Raw genomic sequence first — 16,022 nt, 5'->3', positions numbered from 1 at the left:
ATAGTCACCTGCCATTTTTATGTATTTTAATAGGCATAATGCAATGTCCAGTTTTCTTTTAGATTTTACCAACAGGCTGCAGTAACTAGGGAATGATACGTTAATTGGTTTATATATGATACTTTTGAGCCAACTGAGAAAAGTTCAGCATCGCAATGTACAGGTCTTTTCTAAACCACACACATTAGATCTACCTCTACTCATCAAGGTGTTCCACTTAAAGCTCATCACTGAATGTATCAGGCAGTCGAATTGTACTGTGCAGATATAATACATCCATGGTGCTCCCTTTTTGTCCAATTACATGGTTAATTGATAAATATTTCAAAATTCTCAACTGATGTACACAATTATTTGGCATTTTTAAAATGACAATTTCTGAAACTTGAAGATTTTGATTTCAATGCAATTCATATTCTTTTGTCTAGAGTATAGAATGCAGTTTTACTGCCATCACATGAATGAAAGAAAGGTTGAACACAAATGAATAAAGGCATTAAGAACAGATCACTTGTGCTTGCTAAATAGATATTGTTTATTAAGGCTTGTATTCTCCTAGAGGAAAGAAAATCAACCCAATGATGTTCATTTACCTTACAGGCAATATTCCATAGACATAACTAAAATTGTCTAAATATAAGTCTAAATGATAGTTTTTTTTAAACTGAGGTCCATTTTTGTAACTAGGTTCAGAAGAGTTAATTGTTTTTTTTCTAACAATAGTAAAGTTCCTCTACAATAAACACGTGCAAGTTCTGTGAACTAAAGCAACAGGCATGAGCACCGTTTCATGCTTTATCCAGTCGGCAGCAATTTCAATGGTTCCCTCATTCCACAGACATACAGTACAGCAAAGTACAGCTTTCAGACAGAAAAACAATCAAAATATTTCATCCCAGAAGAATCAAGAGACGTTTGCATCAATTTATATTTTGAGACATCAACCATCATTTCCACTATTTGCTCCTACATTAAAGCTCAGCTTTACAGAAGGAAAAAAGAAATGGCCTTGGGATTTTCATGAGAATGCAAATTAACAGCGACTTGAAAAGAACACCAGAAAGCTCAAAGTTAACACACATCACCAAAAACTAGTAACGTTGAAAGCATCACATCATCCAAACTACATAAGGCTGATGCAGTAATATTTCCCATAAAGGGAGCATGAAGGGCTCATCTTTACAGGATTGCTAAACAAATGCAGGCTAAAGCTTCAGTGTAACAGAAGTTACCAGTGACTGCTACAGCATTTAGGTGCAAAATTACAAACAAAATGCAGACCAGTCTGGGCAAAACAAAAAAAGAACAAAAAACAGAAATGTACTAAAAAACGTGATGTAGCTTTTAATTCCCCTGCACAAAGATATCACTGGAGCAGAAAGCTTTGATTTTTTTTCATTCTGATGCTGGATCACAGCACCAGGTTGAGTTTTTTTAAATTCATCAAGTCAAATGTTTTCTTATCATTTGTTTCGGTTCAGGCGCTCCTGCAGAGAAAGAGAAAAGTTACTTTGAAAGAGCATGAAAAGTGAAAAAAACTATTTTGCATAAAAATGATGCTTTCTATACTACGCAATGTACTAATTCCACTGTAATTAGATTTTCAAACTACACAATTTATCAATAAAAAAATGTCCCTTTGGTCAATGTCTTCTTTTTGCTTTATATTTGACAAATGTGGACTTTGGTAGAAGCTTATACAGTCCAAAGTTAATTATTTACATGCACTAATTCACAGTATTTTGGAGGCTTCAGAAAACATAACATGCAGTGTTTTTGTTGGAAACTAGTTTACTACAAGAACTTGTGCACTGTAGATGGCTGGAGTGCTAGTTGAAGAGTTAAGCTGCATTGACTGAAGAGATTGTGAACCAAGGTCTCCAGACTCAAAAGACAATGACCATTTTCAGATATCTACATATTTTAGGTAATGATCCAAAGCCAGCAAAGCTTACAGAAGGGGTTCTCAGGATGCCAGTCTCTTTAAGGAACTCTCGAATTTCCAGTTTCTTTTACTGCACCTCATGCATAGTGGCACGCTAACACCAAACCTCTCTTCAGTTCTTCAACTGAATCCAAATTCGTAACACTCGCAAATAACTAAACATTTGATGAGTTTATTTTGAGAACCAGACATATTCACCCAAAATCGTGAGGTCCTCATCACAGTCCTCGCTGCGGGTAAGCATGAGTTATAATTTCAGGGATGTGCTAGAATTCACCAAAGCATAATTCTTAGCAGTTAAGAGGGGGGCCAAAGGGAGATTGTGCTGCTAACAGGTTTTGGCTTGGAATGGAGGGGTTGCAAGAATCAGGTCCCACGGCGAAATTCATAAGGTTTGAGACAGTTCTACCTCCAGTGTCATCTTGCGCATATAATTAAGTGCATTAGTAATGCATTGGAGTAGGCTTCTTAAAGCAAGCTTTTCATTCGCGAAATTGACTAAACCTTTTGAAAATTTTGATATCCATTTGCACCTTGCCAAACATCATTTGACAGACTTATGTAATGGGAAAGGAGCAATCCTTTAAGATTTGTTGTCTCACTAAAAATCGTACCAGCCATCCGACTGTACTTCTAACCAGTTCCAAAATCCTGCTTTAGACAGTGGGCCTTTTACAACCAGCAGGAGAAGCGGCCAACCCTGTAACTTTCACAAAGTCAGTCCTTCTGCAGCAGAGACTAGTGTACCTACAATACAGAGAATGCAATTCCAGAATTGCCAATATTGCAATTTTGGAATTATAAATAGGTAGATTTACAAATGTGTGCCCCCAAACAGTGGAAATTAGAGTGTTCATTTTACTTTTTAGCTAATGCAAAAGCTTCAATATCACAGAATCCCGTAGGGTCACAAGGGGCTTCATATTTTACTCCAAGGACTTGATCTTCTCCACTCAACACCCCCGCCCAACTATCTTTCCTCAACCATCTCCCTGGAGGTATCAAAGGTGGGTAATTGAAAACCTATTGTTCACTATTGTTTTATTAAAAGGGAGAAATGCAGCAGCATACACCACTGGGGGTCCTTCTACTAGGTAAACATATTTAATTACAGGTAGACTTGCAGTAGGTTTTTCAAAACATTAGCCTTTCATTATCTGTACTGCAAATTGTCAACACTGGACTTCTCCCACTGAAACTCAACGTGAATGATTGTGAAATGGAAGATTTTTCCATTAGAATATCTTCCCTTTCTAGAACAGGAAAAGAAAGAAATCTACAACAATGAAAATAATTGACACCAAGACATGCAAAATGTGTTTTACAATGACTCTAGCCCTTGGCTTTTCAGAATTTTGTAGAAAATTTCAGGATGTTTGGGGGGGTGGGGGGTGTTACTGTGGTAGTGGCCAAGAGAGGGAAACAGTCATATATAATTATAGATTTCTTGCCCAGAGAATAACACACTGGTTTAGAGTTAAAATTTTAACAGAAAATTGGAGCATAGTTAGGAGTTGATGCAATAATAAAGGTCAGAAGGAATAGGGAGAGGAGGTCTACAAGTTATACTGGGAAGTTAGAGCTGAGGTGAGAAGGTAAAGAAAGATTCAGGCTGGAAACAGGTTGAGAAAGAATCAAAAGCCATTGGGGGATGCCAGAATCAGGCTGAAGCCCAGATGAAGAAGTCACATTGCTGCAACCCAGGATACCAGTACAGTTAGCCTTACCTCAATGAGTGACTGTAGGAGGAAAAACACAGTCACGATCCATTGTCACTGGGCGCATTAAAATTGCTCCTATCCAGCAGAGAGGTCAGCAACATTTAAAATAAACTTGAAGGTTTATAGATTAAGATCATTCTCCAAAGGCCTCAATAGGTGCTCTGGAGCTATACGTAGGACAGGCAGGGTAGTAAGGACAGGCAGGGTAGTGAGAAACATAGGAAAGGAGTAGGTCATTCAGTCCCTCAAACCTGTACGGCCAATCAATTTAATCATGGTTGATCTGTGCCGCAACACCACTGGCCTGCCTTTATTCAGAACCTTTGGAGGCCCTGGCTCACATTCTGCCATAAATCTCTGTCAATGAACAGCCTTACTGACAGAACTGAATCACCATTTGATAGTTCACAGCTGTAATCTGGTTGTTTACATGACATCTTTAAATCAACAAAGTTGCATCCCTAGTGATGCTGGCAACACCATGGCTCAATTGTTTGGACTGCCAGTCCAGCTACGTGCCAAGATGCAGCTCAAATTCTGCAATCCAAATTCCTGAACTCCATATCCTTGGGAACTGGGTTACCTCAATCTTGCCGTGATCTACACATTTTGGCTTTTGTTCAACAAAGTGTGGATTCTGCACTGGGATGATCAAATATCACTTTTTTGACAACCTATAAAATTTATTCACTGAGAACAGAAGTGGTGATCTAATGCATTGGTTTTCAAAATGGGGTCCCTGGACCCTACAAAGTCATTGTATTTTTATATCTGTTGACTTACTAGTACATTATGTATGTTGCAACGTAGTAAGGAACACATTTTCTGCACTGTTTTCCCTTGGGTAGGTATCTCTGCCTACAGGAATTTAGAACAAGGGTTCCCGGAACGATGTCACACTAAGCAAAAGTGCCATAATCCAAATCAACAATCTAAGTTATTGCTGCTAGTTTCCACAGAATAGCCACTTTTATACTGCTTGACAATATACAGCAGTATAAAAGTGGGGCAGTTCTGCGTAATAAAGCTGACCCTGCATTTCCCACCCACTGGCAGTTACCCTCCTGCCAGCCAAATAGACTTGCCCCTGCCGCTATTGTTCTTTACTGCTAGAGTTCAACCTAAAGATTTTTATAAATTTAAAAATAAGACTGGGCAGCAGGAATACAAGTGAGTTGACAAAAATAAAGCAAAACTGGTGCATTAACAGTTGCAACAGGGATCAAATTAGACACACCCAAACCTCTTTCTGCCACCCCCAACACCCACCTTTAAAATAAATATCAGCAATAAAGTGCAGCTGATAAAATGCAGGTCAGATGCTGCAGAAACCCATTTAGTTTTGTAGTATTTTCTCTCTTCTTGAAGCTTGGTATGGGGATCTCTATCACAGACTACTACCAGGGCCTGAATACCATATTTCTCCTTTCACCAACAATGCAACCAGTAATGGGTCAAGGTATTACATATCTTTTCACCAAAAGATGGAAGTGGCCTTTCATTGGTTGCTACTGGCCTAGTAGTGCATGTGACCTGCACCAGTCCTAAGAATCCACTACCAGTTTCCATTCTCCACCTTTCTAGGGAGCTGGACTGTGTGATAGTGGAAGGTAATGTAATCCATCCCAATAAGCCTATTGTTAGCACTACCAATACATGCTTGATGGTTACAGAATTTTGCCAAGTATTATATTGTACAATTTTGCTATGATGCAAAAATAGAGTAGAAACCAGGAACAAATCTTAACTCAGGGAAATAACTGCCTTTCCAGTCTCCACCTTGGCACTTTGCTGGAATGGAAATCTATTGAACGACGATTCCTTTGTTGCTCTAGATTAAGTTTTCTATTGATGCTTACCCGAAGTCTTTGAAGCAAAGCTCGAAGAGGCTGAGGATTGATGCAGCGGTTCTGATGCAGCTCATTCTCCCTGATGCTTGGATGACTGTGCCTTCATAGGAACGGTGGCTGGAAGGGGAAGAGGAGTGGGATGACTTTGAGCACTTGCCAGCCAGAGGCAAGTCAGATACTGATGCTTCAGCCATCTTGGACTTTCTGATCTAATGCATTAATTTGAACCAAAGTTTCTAGTTTTTACTTTCCTCAGAATCTTTGACACAATGCAACACTGTGGTCTAAAAGCAGGCAGTAATTGCAATCACCAATGACAGGAAAGGCCAGAACACAGCAATGAACCAGAAACGAGAACAGAATCTAGAGCCTTTCACATTCGTGAGAGCAATCTGATTCTGACCAATGCCAATAGGAGAAAGAGCTGAAGAGCAATGCATGGAAGCACTATACGGGCCATGAAAAAAAAAAGGGTCACAAAAGGGTCAGGCATCCTAAAATCTCCCTCCATGTGAACACTGGCTTTGGATCATTACCAAAATTTGTGGAGGGAACAAATATAAAATCAATCTTAAGCTTATTTTCTCTTAAGTCAGTGATTCTATCACCTCTACCTCTTTATTACAATCAACAGGCACCATAATTAAAGCATAGAGTAAATCCGACTTATAATGTTAAGAACACTAAAAAATTTTACACCAGTACCAATTCTGAATGATCAACCATAAGAAATCAGTGCAAATGAACAAGAGCATGCTGAATAAATTAGCTTTGAATGACAAAGTTCTGATTCAGCACTTCACAGGTAAATTGGGCTGGTGGTTTCCTCTAAAAACACTATTGTTCTGTATTTTAGCATATAACACATACATATAGAAATGTGTGGTTGCACATTAAACTTAATTTATTGATAATCTCCTTGTACTTAAAGTTTTATTTGTATTGAGAATAAAGCACACCGAGACCAAAAACTTTCTGCAGTTTATTTTTATTTTAAGCTTCACTGATTGGGACAGAGTAAGGTTAGAAGTGAAGCCAAGAAATTGCAAGGCAAATTTTCATTAAGTATGTTGATTGAAGCACAGCATACTTATCCTACCATTCTTCCATGCAGCTATTTCCCAATATGGTTGTCAATCAGATTACATATTCAAAGGCCTCATGTGAATTTCAGCCCTCAATTTTTCCTCCCAAAGGGGCATCATATTATTCTTACCGTTCCCCAATGGTTCATCAGAAAATTGCCGAGTTGGAAATCCTAAGCAAAAATCCTAGGCCAGAGGCATATTACATAAATTTGCTGAATGGAATGTATTTAAAATCATCTGGCATTATTATAGGCACACAAAGGGCATTAGAGTTTACTAGTCATTAATTTTCTAAGGTAAAGATTAAATATTAAAAAAAGATACAAGTAAAAAGGTGTGGCCAAATTAATGAAATGGAGGCATTATCGCAAAGATTTATTTTTAAATTAAACAATTTTCCTTCTTCACATTTTGTAATGTTGATTAAATGTGCAAATGTTATAATTTCTTCCTTTGTATGATAGCTTTATGAATTTACAGTTTATACTGATCATAGTCCTCACACTATTTTTCTAGGCTCTGGCCTCCGTGGTCTGAGCATTAGACAGCCTCAAAGCCAAAGGCTTCAGCCTGGTCTTCGTTCTCAAGTGCACTTGTCAGCTTATTATTTGGTCTATGTATTCAAGTACAATTGGCTCCAACCATTTCCTAGATATTTCTGGGTCTTTTTCTTTATTCTTCTCCTCGAGCCCAGACCAGAAACTGCAATCTCATCTAAATTTTAGTGGAACTGGAAACAAAGGAAAAGCTAAGAACTATGTGGCAGTAGAGTCTTAAATGATTCTTACAAAAACACACCTAACAGCATTTACAGGTAGGGAAGATTAGCAAAGCCAAGACTAACAAACATAGTCAGAAGATTCTGCAGTCTGGTCTGAGTATGATCAGCCTTTTGTTTACCATCACTGGATTACTGCTGATTAAATGTAGAAACTTCTTAAAAAGCTAATTGTTTTACAATATTTACCTTGTAAATAATGAGAAGCCACGGGCAGAGAAACTTTGTCCTAGAAAGTTAAAACAAAAAGGCATGTCTATTTGATTTTTTTTGACACACTGTATGACAACAGTAACATGTTAACTTTCCCCATCAACAGGATATCCCTCAATAAGAATTTATAAATGACTCAACTATACTTTCACAAAAAAATTCACTTCAACAATATATTTCCTATGCAAAATCAATTGTTTTAAAAACAATTAGCTGTGTTTTCTGGTTCAGATTAGAAAATAAACAGAAAAAGTATATTTAGAATTAACTATATCATTGAATAGCATTTAGTTGACTACTATAAGCTGGTGTCAAATTTGTCACAATTTCCTATCCTCCTCCAAGCTGACAACACTACAGGAGATGTTTCGTCTTAATCAGTATGGTCCATATCACCAATATATTCAGAGACAAAGTCCATGCTCTCAATTTGTCCATCCAACACAACAAGGGGTTCTGTCCCTCAGATGACCCAGCCAGGACTTACATATTTACCAGAAAACAGGACAAAGTAGTAGAAAATCAGCTTAGAGCCCTATGATGTAAAATGAAAATTACAAGGATACAGCAATCTCTATCTTAAATTACTTCAATTTGTGAAATAAAGGAATATTATAAAAATGTAGTCAAAAAATGAGCTGTTGATATTATGTATATAGTTGGTATTGGCCACCAAGACACTTCCATTTACTACTAGGAATTTAATCCTCTTGGGACAAAGGCATTTTGATCCTAAAAATGAACTTGAATGTCAATAGGTGAATCCAGAAATCTTTTAACTAAATCTTGTAATTTAAAACAAAAAACTTTAAAATTTAACAAATTGTAAAACTGATGCCCAAATTTTATATTTGAATTTTGTATAATTACACATTAAAAAAAATTACATGTTTGGAAGATTTATTTCAATATTTTAAAAATTACATTAAAAGGGTTTTGCTATCCATGACCTCATACAATTGTATTGCCATCATAGCTTTGATGGAAATTTGACATTTGCCTCTTAGTGAAACCTCCTTCTTAGTTATATTTTCACCATCTGACCTACCCAAAAACACCCTGGTAGTGGCCTTCATCATTAAACCAGGCATTGATCTCTTCCTTAATCCACTTGTGCCTTCTCCTCCTTCAAGCACATTACCTTGTTTCATCCTTTATTACTTCTCCTTTAAATTGCTATGTTTTGCCTCCCTGGCTCGAGCACCAGAGTTTCTCATTAGCCTACTCTCCTTCCTTTTCTTAGATTCTGCAATGAGCACCAACTCAATTTTAGTGATTTCAATCTCCATTTCAACTAGCCCTTGCCTTCCCTCAACTTCAATCTCCACAGAAGCTCTCCCACCTATTTTCATGGCCATTCCCATTTCACCATCTCACATGGTCTCTCTATTTGTATTGTCTGAAGCATTGATAAGGCTAACTCTGATAACTTATTTGTATTTTTCACCCCCAACATTGCCACAACCTCTTTCAGCCACATTTCCTTCTGCTCTTCATCTTTAAGACTATTATCGCCAGTACAGACTCACTTTCTCCTACCTCGATACCTGCCGTTAAAGATGAAGACCAGACTAAAGGCTGCAGGTATGAGTAATCTATCTATAGGTATACGAGTTTAGCCATCCAATGCCAGATTTAGCTGGACAACATCAAGTACTATTAAGCTGGCTGTCCTATACCACAACCACCACTACTGCAAAATCTTCTTAGAAAGCAATGATGACACCAGCTTCTTCTCTCCACTAAACCTCCTCATTGTAGCCTTCTAAGCAACTCATGGGCCCCTTTTTCATTAAGATGGTTACCATTCACTCAGTTGCTCCTCACTCTTCCATTGCCCACCAAGCTAATGTTCCTTGCCGTAGCCCCACACTTGCATCTTTCTCTGGTTTCTCTTCTAATTCCGCTAATACCCTCTTCAAGCACACCTGGCCACACCTCCTGCTTGCTTAAATTTAAATGACCTCAATTTCCCTTGCTGGCTCCCAAGCTTGCTTATAGTGGAAATAGTTCCATCTTCATTGCCATCTTTGCAAATAATCAACCCTTGAACCTACTTGTCACTGTAAATTACTGCCCCATCGCCAACCTCAACTTCCAACGGTTGGCATATTGTCATCTCCCATATCTGTGTCCACCTTTCCCAAAACTCCATGTTAAAATCTCTCCAAATTGGGATTCCACCCCTGCCATGGCACTGAAATGACCACAAAGTCAGAAAAACATCCTTAATCACTCTGACTGTAGTGCATTGTCCCCACTCTTTAACTATCCAGTTTTTGGCAGGGTTGACCACATTAATCTCCTACAACCCAACTTCTGTTGTCCAGCTCAGTGAGACTGCCTTCACTTGTTCCATTCTTACCTATCATCGCTGCAGCTTCTCAAACAATAGCTTCTCTTCCCACCAACACACCACTTCTGCTGGAGTCCAAATATTATCTACCCTTGGTCCCCTGCTCTGTCGCATCTATGTGGTAATATCATTTGAAGACATAGCATTAGGTTCATTTGAGAAGATACATGGCTCTCCACCACCTCGCTCAACTTCTCCAATATATCACCTTCCCCAATATCCAAACGCAGATGAACCACAATTTCCCCAGTTAAAACATTGGGAAGACGAAAGCCATCATTTTCTGATTGTCAAACTCCTTGCCTTCCATCAATGACTTGTGCCGTTATCTCAGGTGAAGCAGACAATATACTTGATCCCAAACTCAGTTTCCAACACCCAAATTTCCTCCATCGCAAAGATTTCCATATCTTTAATATTGTCCATCTCCTTCCCTCCCTCAGTATATTGTCTGCCGAAACCCTCATTTGTAAGTCACCCCCAGACTCGACTATTCCAATGTGTTCTAGTTGCCCTCCCATCCTCCACCCTCAAACTTCATTTTCTCCAAAATTCTTTAGTGAGTACCTTAGCCAACAACATGGCCTGCTCAATCATTTTCCCCATGCATGCCAACCTATATTGGCTCCCAATCACTGAAGAAATATCTTCAAATTTAAAATTCTATTCTTTTTGCAGAAATCTCTTCATATCTTGGTTCCTACCTATCTCCAGCCTTACAACCCTCCAAGAATTCAATGTTTCCCCTATTTCTTAACTTCATCAATGATGGACAAACCTTTTTTTTATAACATCTAAACTATAAATCTCTGGAATTTCCACCCTAAATCTCAACATCTCTCTCTTCATCTTCAAGAGTTATCATAAAATCAATCTCAACGGCCATATTTCTGGTCATCTCTCAGAATATCATCTCCTTTGGCTCAATGCCAATTTTTATCTGATTATGCAAACTATTTCCATTATAAGGTGCTATAAAATGCAGGCTATTGTAAATAAAACAAAATTTAACGGAATCATAAGTCAGTCTAGAACAAAAACTTAAAAACAGCATGAGGGAGATTTATTTTTTCAAGTCACATGTTTACTAACAATAATGAAGGTTTAGCCTGCGTATGTCAAAACACATTCCAATAATATTGATTGCTATACATGTACTAATCTCATTGAAACAACCAAATGCAACAAAAATTGAAATAGGACTGAGATTTTGGATCCAGCCAAGAGCTGACAGAAGTTGCACAGCACTGCTTATCCTAATCAGGTCAGACTGCACCCTTCAGACCTATCCAGGACCATCTACATTTGTGTCAGACTTGTATGTAGTATTGTCGTTCTTGCCTCTGCATTTTAGCAAACCTTCAAAAAAGAACATTACTATTTTCAATCTGTAATAATGAACATCCTTTCCTAATCAGTCACAACCTTTCTTAAAAAAAGAAACCAATAGCCATAATTGCAGCATTAACTGCCCTCATTGCTTATGTGCTACTTTGCTGCAAGATGTGTGAATTAAGACTTAAGGCCATACTTCTGTTTCCCATTAAACAAAACAACGTACAATTTGTTTAAATAAAAAGGAACAAAATTTGATGAAAAATAAATTTAAGCATTGGTGTATCAAAACACAACTATCATTGCTTATTAAAGCAGATTTCCCATTTGGTCAAACATATTTTTGGATCTTTGAAAACAAGAAATGTGAATGTGCATATCTGTAACTACTGTATGTGTTAAGTTTAAAACTATATAGGTTGGTATTAACAGTCTTATCTATGCAAGAGTGTCTACATAGTAATCTGGACTTTAGCACACCGCTAAATTTAAATTTGCAGTACAATGCGGGGTAGATTTTCTTCTTCACCACCAGCATGATTATCCAGTGGGGCAGATCTGGATTGTACACCTTTCATACAGCCTGCTAAGAAGTAGTGGAAGGAAAATCAGGAAGTTTCTACAAAAAGGTGGTCAATCCAACCCACTAGAATTCTGCCCAGCCCAGAAGGTGAAAATCTAACTAATTTTTTCAAAACCACTTCCATAATATAAACCAGGCATCTGACAGCAAGGACTATTATTACAATTGTCATGATCTAAATCAAAACCAAGACAAATATGCTAAATATTGAATTATGTAACAGAATTTAAAGAAAGTGAATTATCACCACCACTGGATGCAAAATAAGGGAGTCCAATGTAGCATTTTATATGGAAGAATCCCATCTTATTAGGAATAGATAATAGTTAGTTAGAGGAAGGAGGTCTTTGTGGCACATTAAAATAAGTTAATTTCACTTTCACTAAACTTTAGTTCAGTTTTCAATAAGGTGCCATCAATTCCACGCAGCCCTCCGTTAAGATTAGTACATTATTCTTTACACTGGATGCATAAGCTATGGGAACGATCCTGTGAAACAGGATATGCAAATTGCCACATTCAATAGCTGTTTTGAATGGAATCTCAACTACTAGGTTGGAACAATTAGTGCCATATTTTGTATCTAAACATCAAAACAAGTAGCAACATTTTTGTGCATTGGATTCCAAAAATACGTAAAAAGGTTTGATTGTGTTGGGGGGGTGGGGGGTGTGAGGGAGATACTTCTGTTAACTGGCACAGAACACTTACAATTTCAAATTATAACTTTAAAAGATCAATTCAAATTTTCATTTTACAAAAATAACAATGGCACTGTCCATGGTAATTATAATTACACTCAATCTCATTTCAGTTACACTGAAAGTCATCTGTAAATAATTGAAGTATTTCCCTTCTGCAGCTACATGATTGAATTGGTCAGTGAAATTTATGTAATCAAAATATAAATTTTACATCAAAATGCCATCTAGCTGGCAAGTAACTGGATGATAAATGTACAAATGATATAACAGGGCTTACCTTGCGTACAACTTCCTCTTCTTCCTGACGCTTTTCATAATGTGAAAAGTCATCAAAAATTGAGGTGGTATGCTTGTAAGTAGCAATAATTTTGAGCACTTGCTTGGCTTTCTCTAAAGGAACCTCCTGCGTGTCCCGAGAGTTAGTGACTGGTTTATTATCATTGTTTTCCAAACGGATATGCCTCAGCTGGTTATTAGGCACATCCTTTACAAAGATCCACTTTACATCAAATTTGCCTTTCCACTTGTCCTGTGACCAAACCCCGGCACATGTACCATAGTCCACTGCCGATTTCATTTCTGCCACTCCACAAAAGTGTCCACTGCCATTCACACTGAATAGTAAGTAAACAGGAGCTTTTCCAGCCATTGAGCGATAAGCACTGTCCAAGCGTTTGTTGCCATGTTCAGTACTGCACCAAATGGAGTACTTGATAGAGCGATGGATATCATCCTCGGAGTAGCTCTTGATAATAAACACTCGGCCATTTTTAAGATTCCAGTCAAAGTCTTTTGGGTTGTAGCAGTACGCAGCCTTCAATTTTTCAAGGACGGGATGAGTCTCATTGCTTGGTGGAGAGCTAACCGGTAGATTACCCACAGAGTTGTTTTCATTACCAGTTCCACTATTTTGACCAAAGACTGCCCCTCTATTGCGAGGGGCTATCCAACGGTTCTGTGGGGGTTGTTGAGAATTCTGATACGGTTGTTGTGGAAGTTGTAACTGCTGAGCTGGAGGGGGCTGAGTCAACTGCTGCTGAGGAACTGCCTGAGTATTAGGGGCCTGATGAGGTGGAGGAGCTTTTGATACAGGTCCTTTATTGTCCCATGTACCAATGTCCATATTGTGTTTTATAGGAGGTGGGGGCAATGTAGAACCTCCTACTGCTGCTCCAGTCTTTGGTTTTAATTTTGGTTGAGGCTTGGCTGGTTTACTTGCAATGGCAGCCCATGATGTTGGTTTTGGAGCAGATACACCAGCTGTTGAGCCATTTCCAGGTGCTGTATTGGTCATACCCGGACTGCTTACCACAGACCCTACAGTCTTTACACCTGATGATGTCACAGCTCCAATCTTTAGTCCAACCATCCCCTGTTCTATGCTATTCATGCCTGGTGCTTTATTCAAGGTATCATTGGGAAACCCCGCCTGTCCATCTACTATTGTTCCTCCCAAAGAACTAGGTGGGTAACTATAGCTACTGCCATATGCTGAGCTCGGTGTTTGTTGTCCCTGAGATCCACCAGTTCCCCATGCAGAAAACCCTGGATTTTCAGGAAAAAAGTTGAATCTATGTTGATTTAAATATGGGGTGCTCCCTAGTCCCCCAGGCTGACCAAATACAGCATCATGCATGAAATGATGGTCTCCATTACTCAGCTGTCCATATGTTGTTAAATATGGAATAGGAGGATCACCGCCAGTGGACCATGGTGCTGCTTCACTAAGAGAATAGGAAAATCCAATGGAAGGGGCATAATAGCTTGACAAATATGGATCAGTCATTGAAGGATAGCTGTTGCTCTGTTGATTGAAAAGGAAAAAAAGATTATAGAGCCATAATATGGTAATTCTCAAATTTATGTATTCTTACCCCCCAACCTTCCTTTCGCCAATGAGAAACTGCTTCAGAGGTTGATTAAAAGAGGATTTTGTCTTGTCAAGATTGTGATTGGTTACAGTCTATTAGACTTCATAAAGGATTTTTAAAAATTACAATTTAAAGTGCATTTGAAATTAAAGTTACACCTGAATATCTACCAGGCCCACTATTTTTGAACTGCAGAAACAGATTGCACTTAATGCTAAGGTGCACAAGACCAACTAATATAAGGTAATGTTCACTTAGAAAAATCAATAGTTGCATTTCACAAGGTTCCTCACAAAAGATACCATGGAAATTGATTTTATATAAAAATGTACCGTATATCTACTTTAAAATAATTTGTTACATTGAGACATGGAGAAAATTTCAGAAATATTAATATATTTTTGTTAACAAAATCTTTATAACTTAAAATCTGAATAGAAAATTAACCAGTGTTGGAAGACAACAAATATACATATCTATTTTAAGATGGCATTAGTATTAGGTGATGGAATACAAGAAGGCCATTCAGAATTCCGAATGTAGGTACATGAGGTTCAGAAGCCACTGGGGGCAACATGCCAAACAAATAACCCATTTAAAAACAATCCTATTAACTTAAGCAAGCAGCTGGACTGACAGGTGAAATGTTTTCAGCCAGTCCTATTTTCTTCTGTTGATCTTACCATAATAATGAGAAATTTTAGGATGTCACATAACTGCAATTTTCCCTACAGAGGTAAAGTGGTAACATAGCCAAACACAAGATAAACAGGCATAATGAATTAGCTTTATAAAACTTAAGGTTTGTAAATTGCACAAACCTGGGAAATGGCAAAAGCAAAATTGCAGCCTCTACTTCCTGTTCTAATGCTTTAAATATTAGATCAAACTGTTCCTGCGTTCAGTCAGTTGCAGACATGCTTATGTGATAGAAAAATTGAGCAGCAGCGCAACTATAATTGATTCTAACATTTACACAGTTGTAAACTTATTCGACTGCCTCCCAGAAAACCAGTGTACAATGACTACCCACTCAACACCGTATTTCATGGCACCATGATCAGTTCACAAATTGGGCAGAATATCAAGTTTAAAAGCAATTATAGGTTTAAAGGGGATGGAATGATATGATCTAAACTGTTCTGGGGTATTGAATAGTTTTGATAAGAAATGTGAAACTACAACATCGCATTTAAAAAAAAAATCAGAAATATTTTAGGTCAATAGAAATAGATTGAGTAAATTTCATACAATTTAAAGTTTTCAACTCAACAATTAACAACATTCAAACTGGCATCAAAATTCCCAGCTAAGACAAAAAATGCTGGAAAAACTCAGCAGTTCCAGCAGCATCTGTGGAGAGAGAAACAGAGTTAACATTTTGAGTCCATATGACTCTTCTGCAGAGCTGAAGAAAAGTAGAAATGTGATGGATTTATACTGTTTAAGAGGGAGCAAATTGAAGGTCAGGAATGGGTGGGAGCTAAGGAGAGATGCCATGGACACAAGTGTTAACGGTGGTGGTAAAGACTTCCAGTCTCAGGTCTGAGACCAATATTTGCAACGGCCCGATTATAT

General features: G+C 37.9%; 1 protein-coding gene across 3 annotated transcripts in view; it reads right to left on the bottom strand.

Moving 5' to 3' along the window:
• Positions 1-511: 511 nt before the first annotated feature.
• The window catches only part of LOC144688521 (YTH domain-containing family protein 1-like), a 32,528-nt gene continuing 17,017 nt past the window's right edge, over positions 512-16,022 (bottom strand). The window contains exons 4-7 of one of the 3 annotated variants that reach the window (XR_013578427.1): positions 12,851-14,377; positions 7,572-7,611; positions 5,526-5,633; positions 512-1,487 (exon numbers count right to left, since the gene is read on the bottom strand). Coding sequence is in view for 2 of the 3 variants with exons in the window: in XM_078555202.1 (XP_078411328.1) it covers positions 1,444-1,487; positions 7,572-7,611; positions 12,851-14,377 (1,611 nt within the window). In the remaining variant the exon portion in view is untranslated. Of the gene's footprint in view, positions 1,488-5,525; positions 5,726-7,571; positions 7,612-12,850; positions 14,378-16,022 lie in introns of those variants that run through there. The other 2 variants (XM_078555202.1, XM_078555203.1) reach the window with 2 other exon arrangements.

This window comes from Cetorhinus maximus, chromosome 13 (genome assembly GCF_964194155.1).
Source record: "Cetorhinus maximus chromosome 13, sCetMax3.hap1.1, whole genome shotgun sequence".
NCBI lineage: Eukaryota > Metazoa > Chordata > Chondrichthyes > Lamniformes > Cetorhinidae > Cetorhinus > Cetorhinus maximus.
This window is presented reverse-complemented; position numbering and strand designations above follow the sequence as displayed.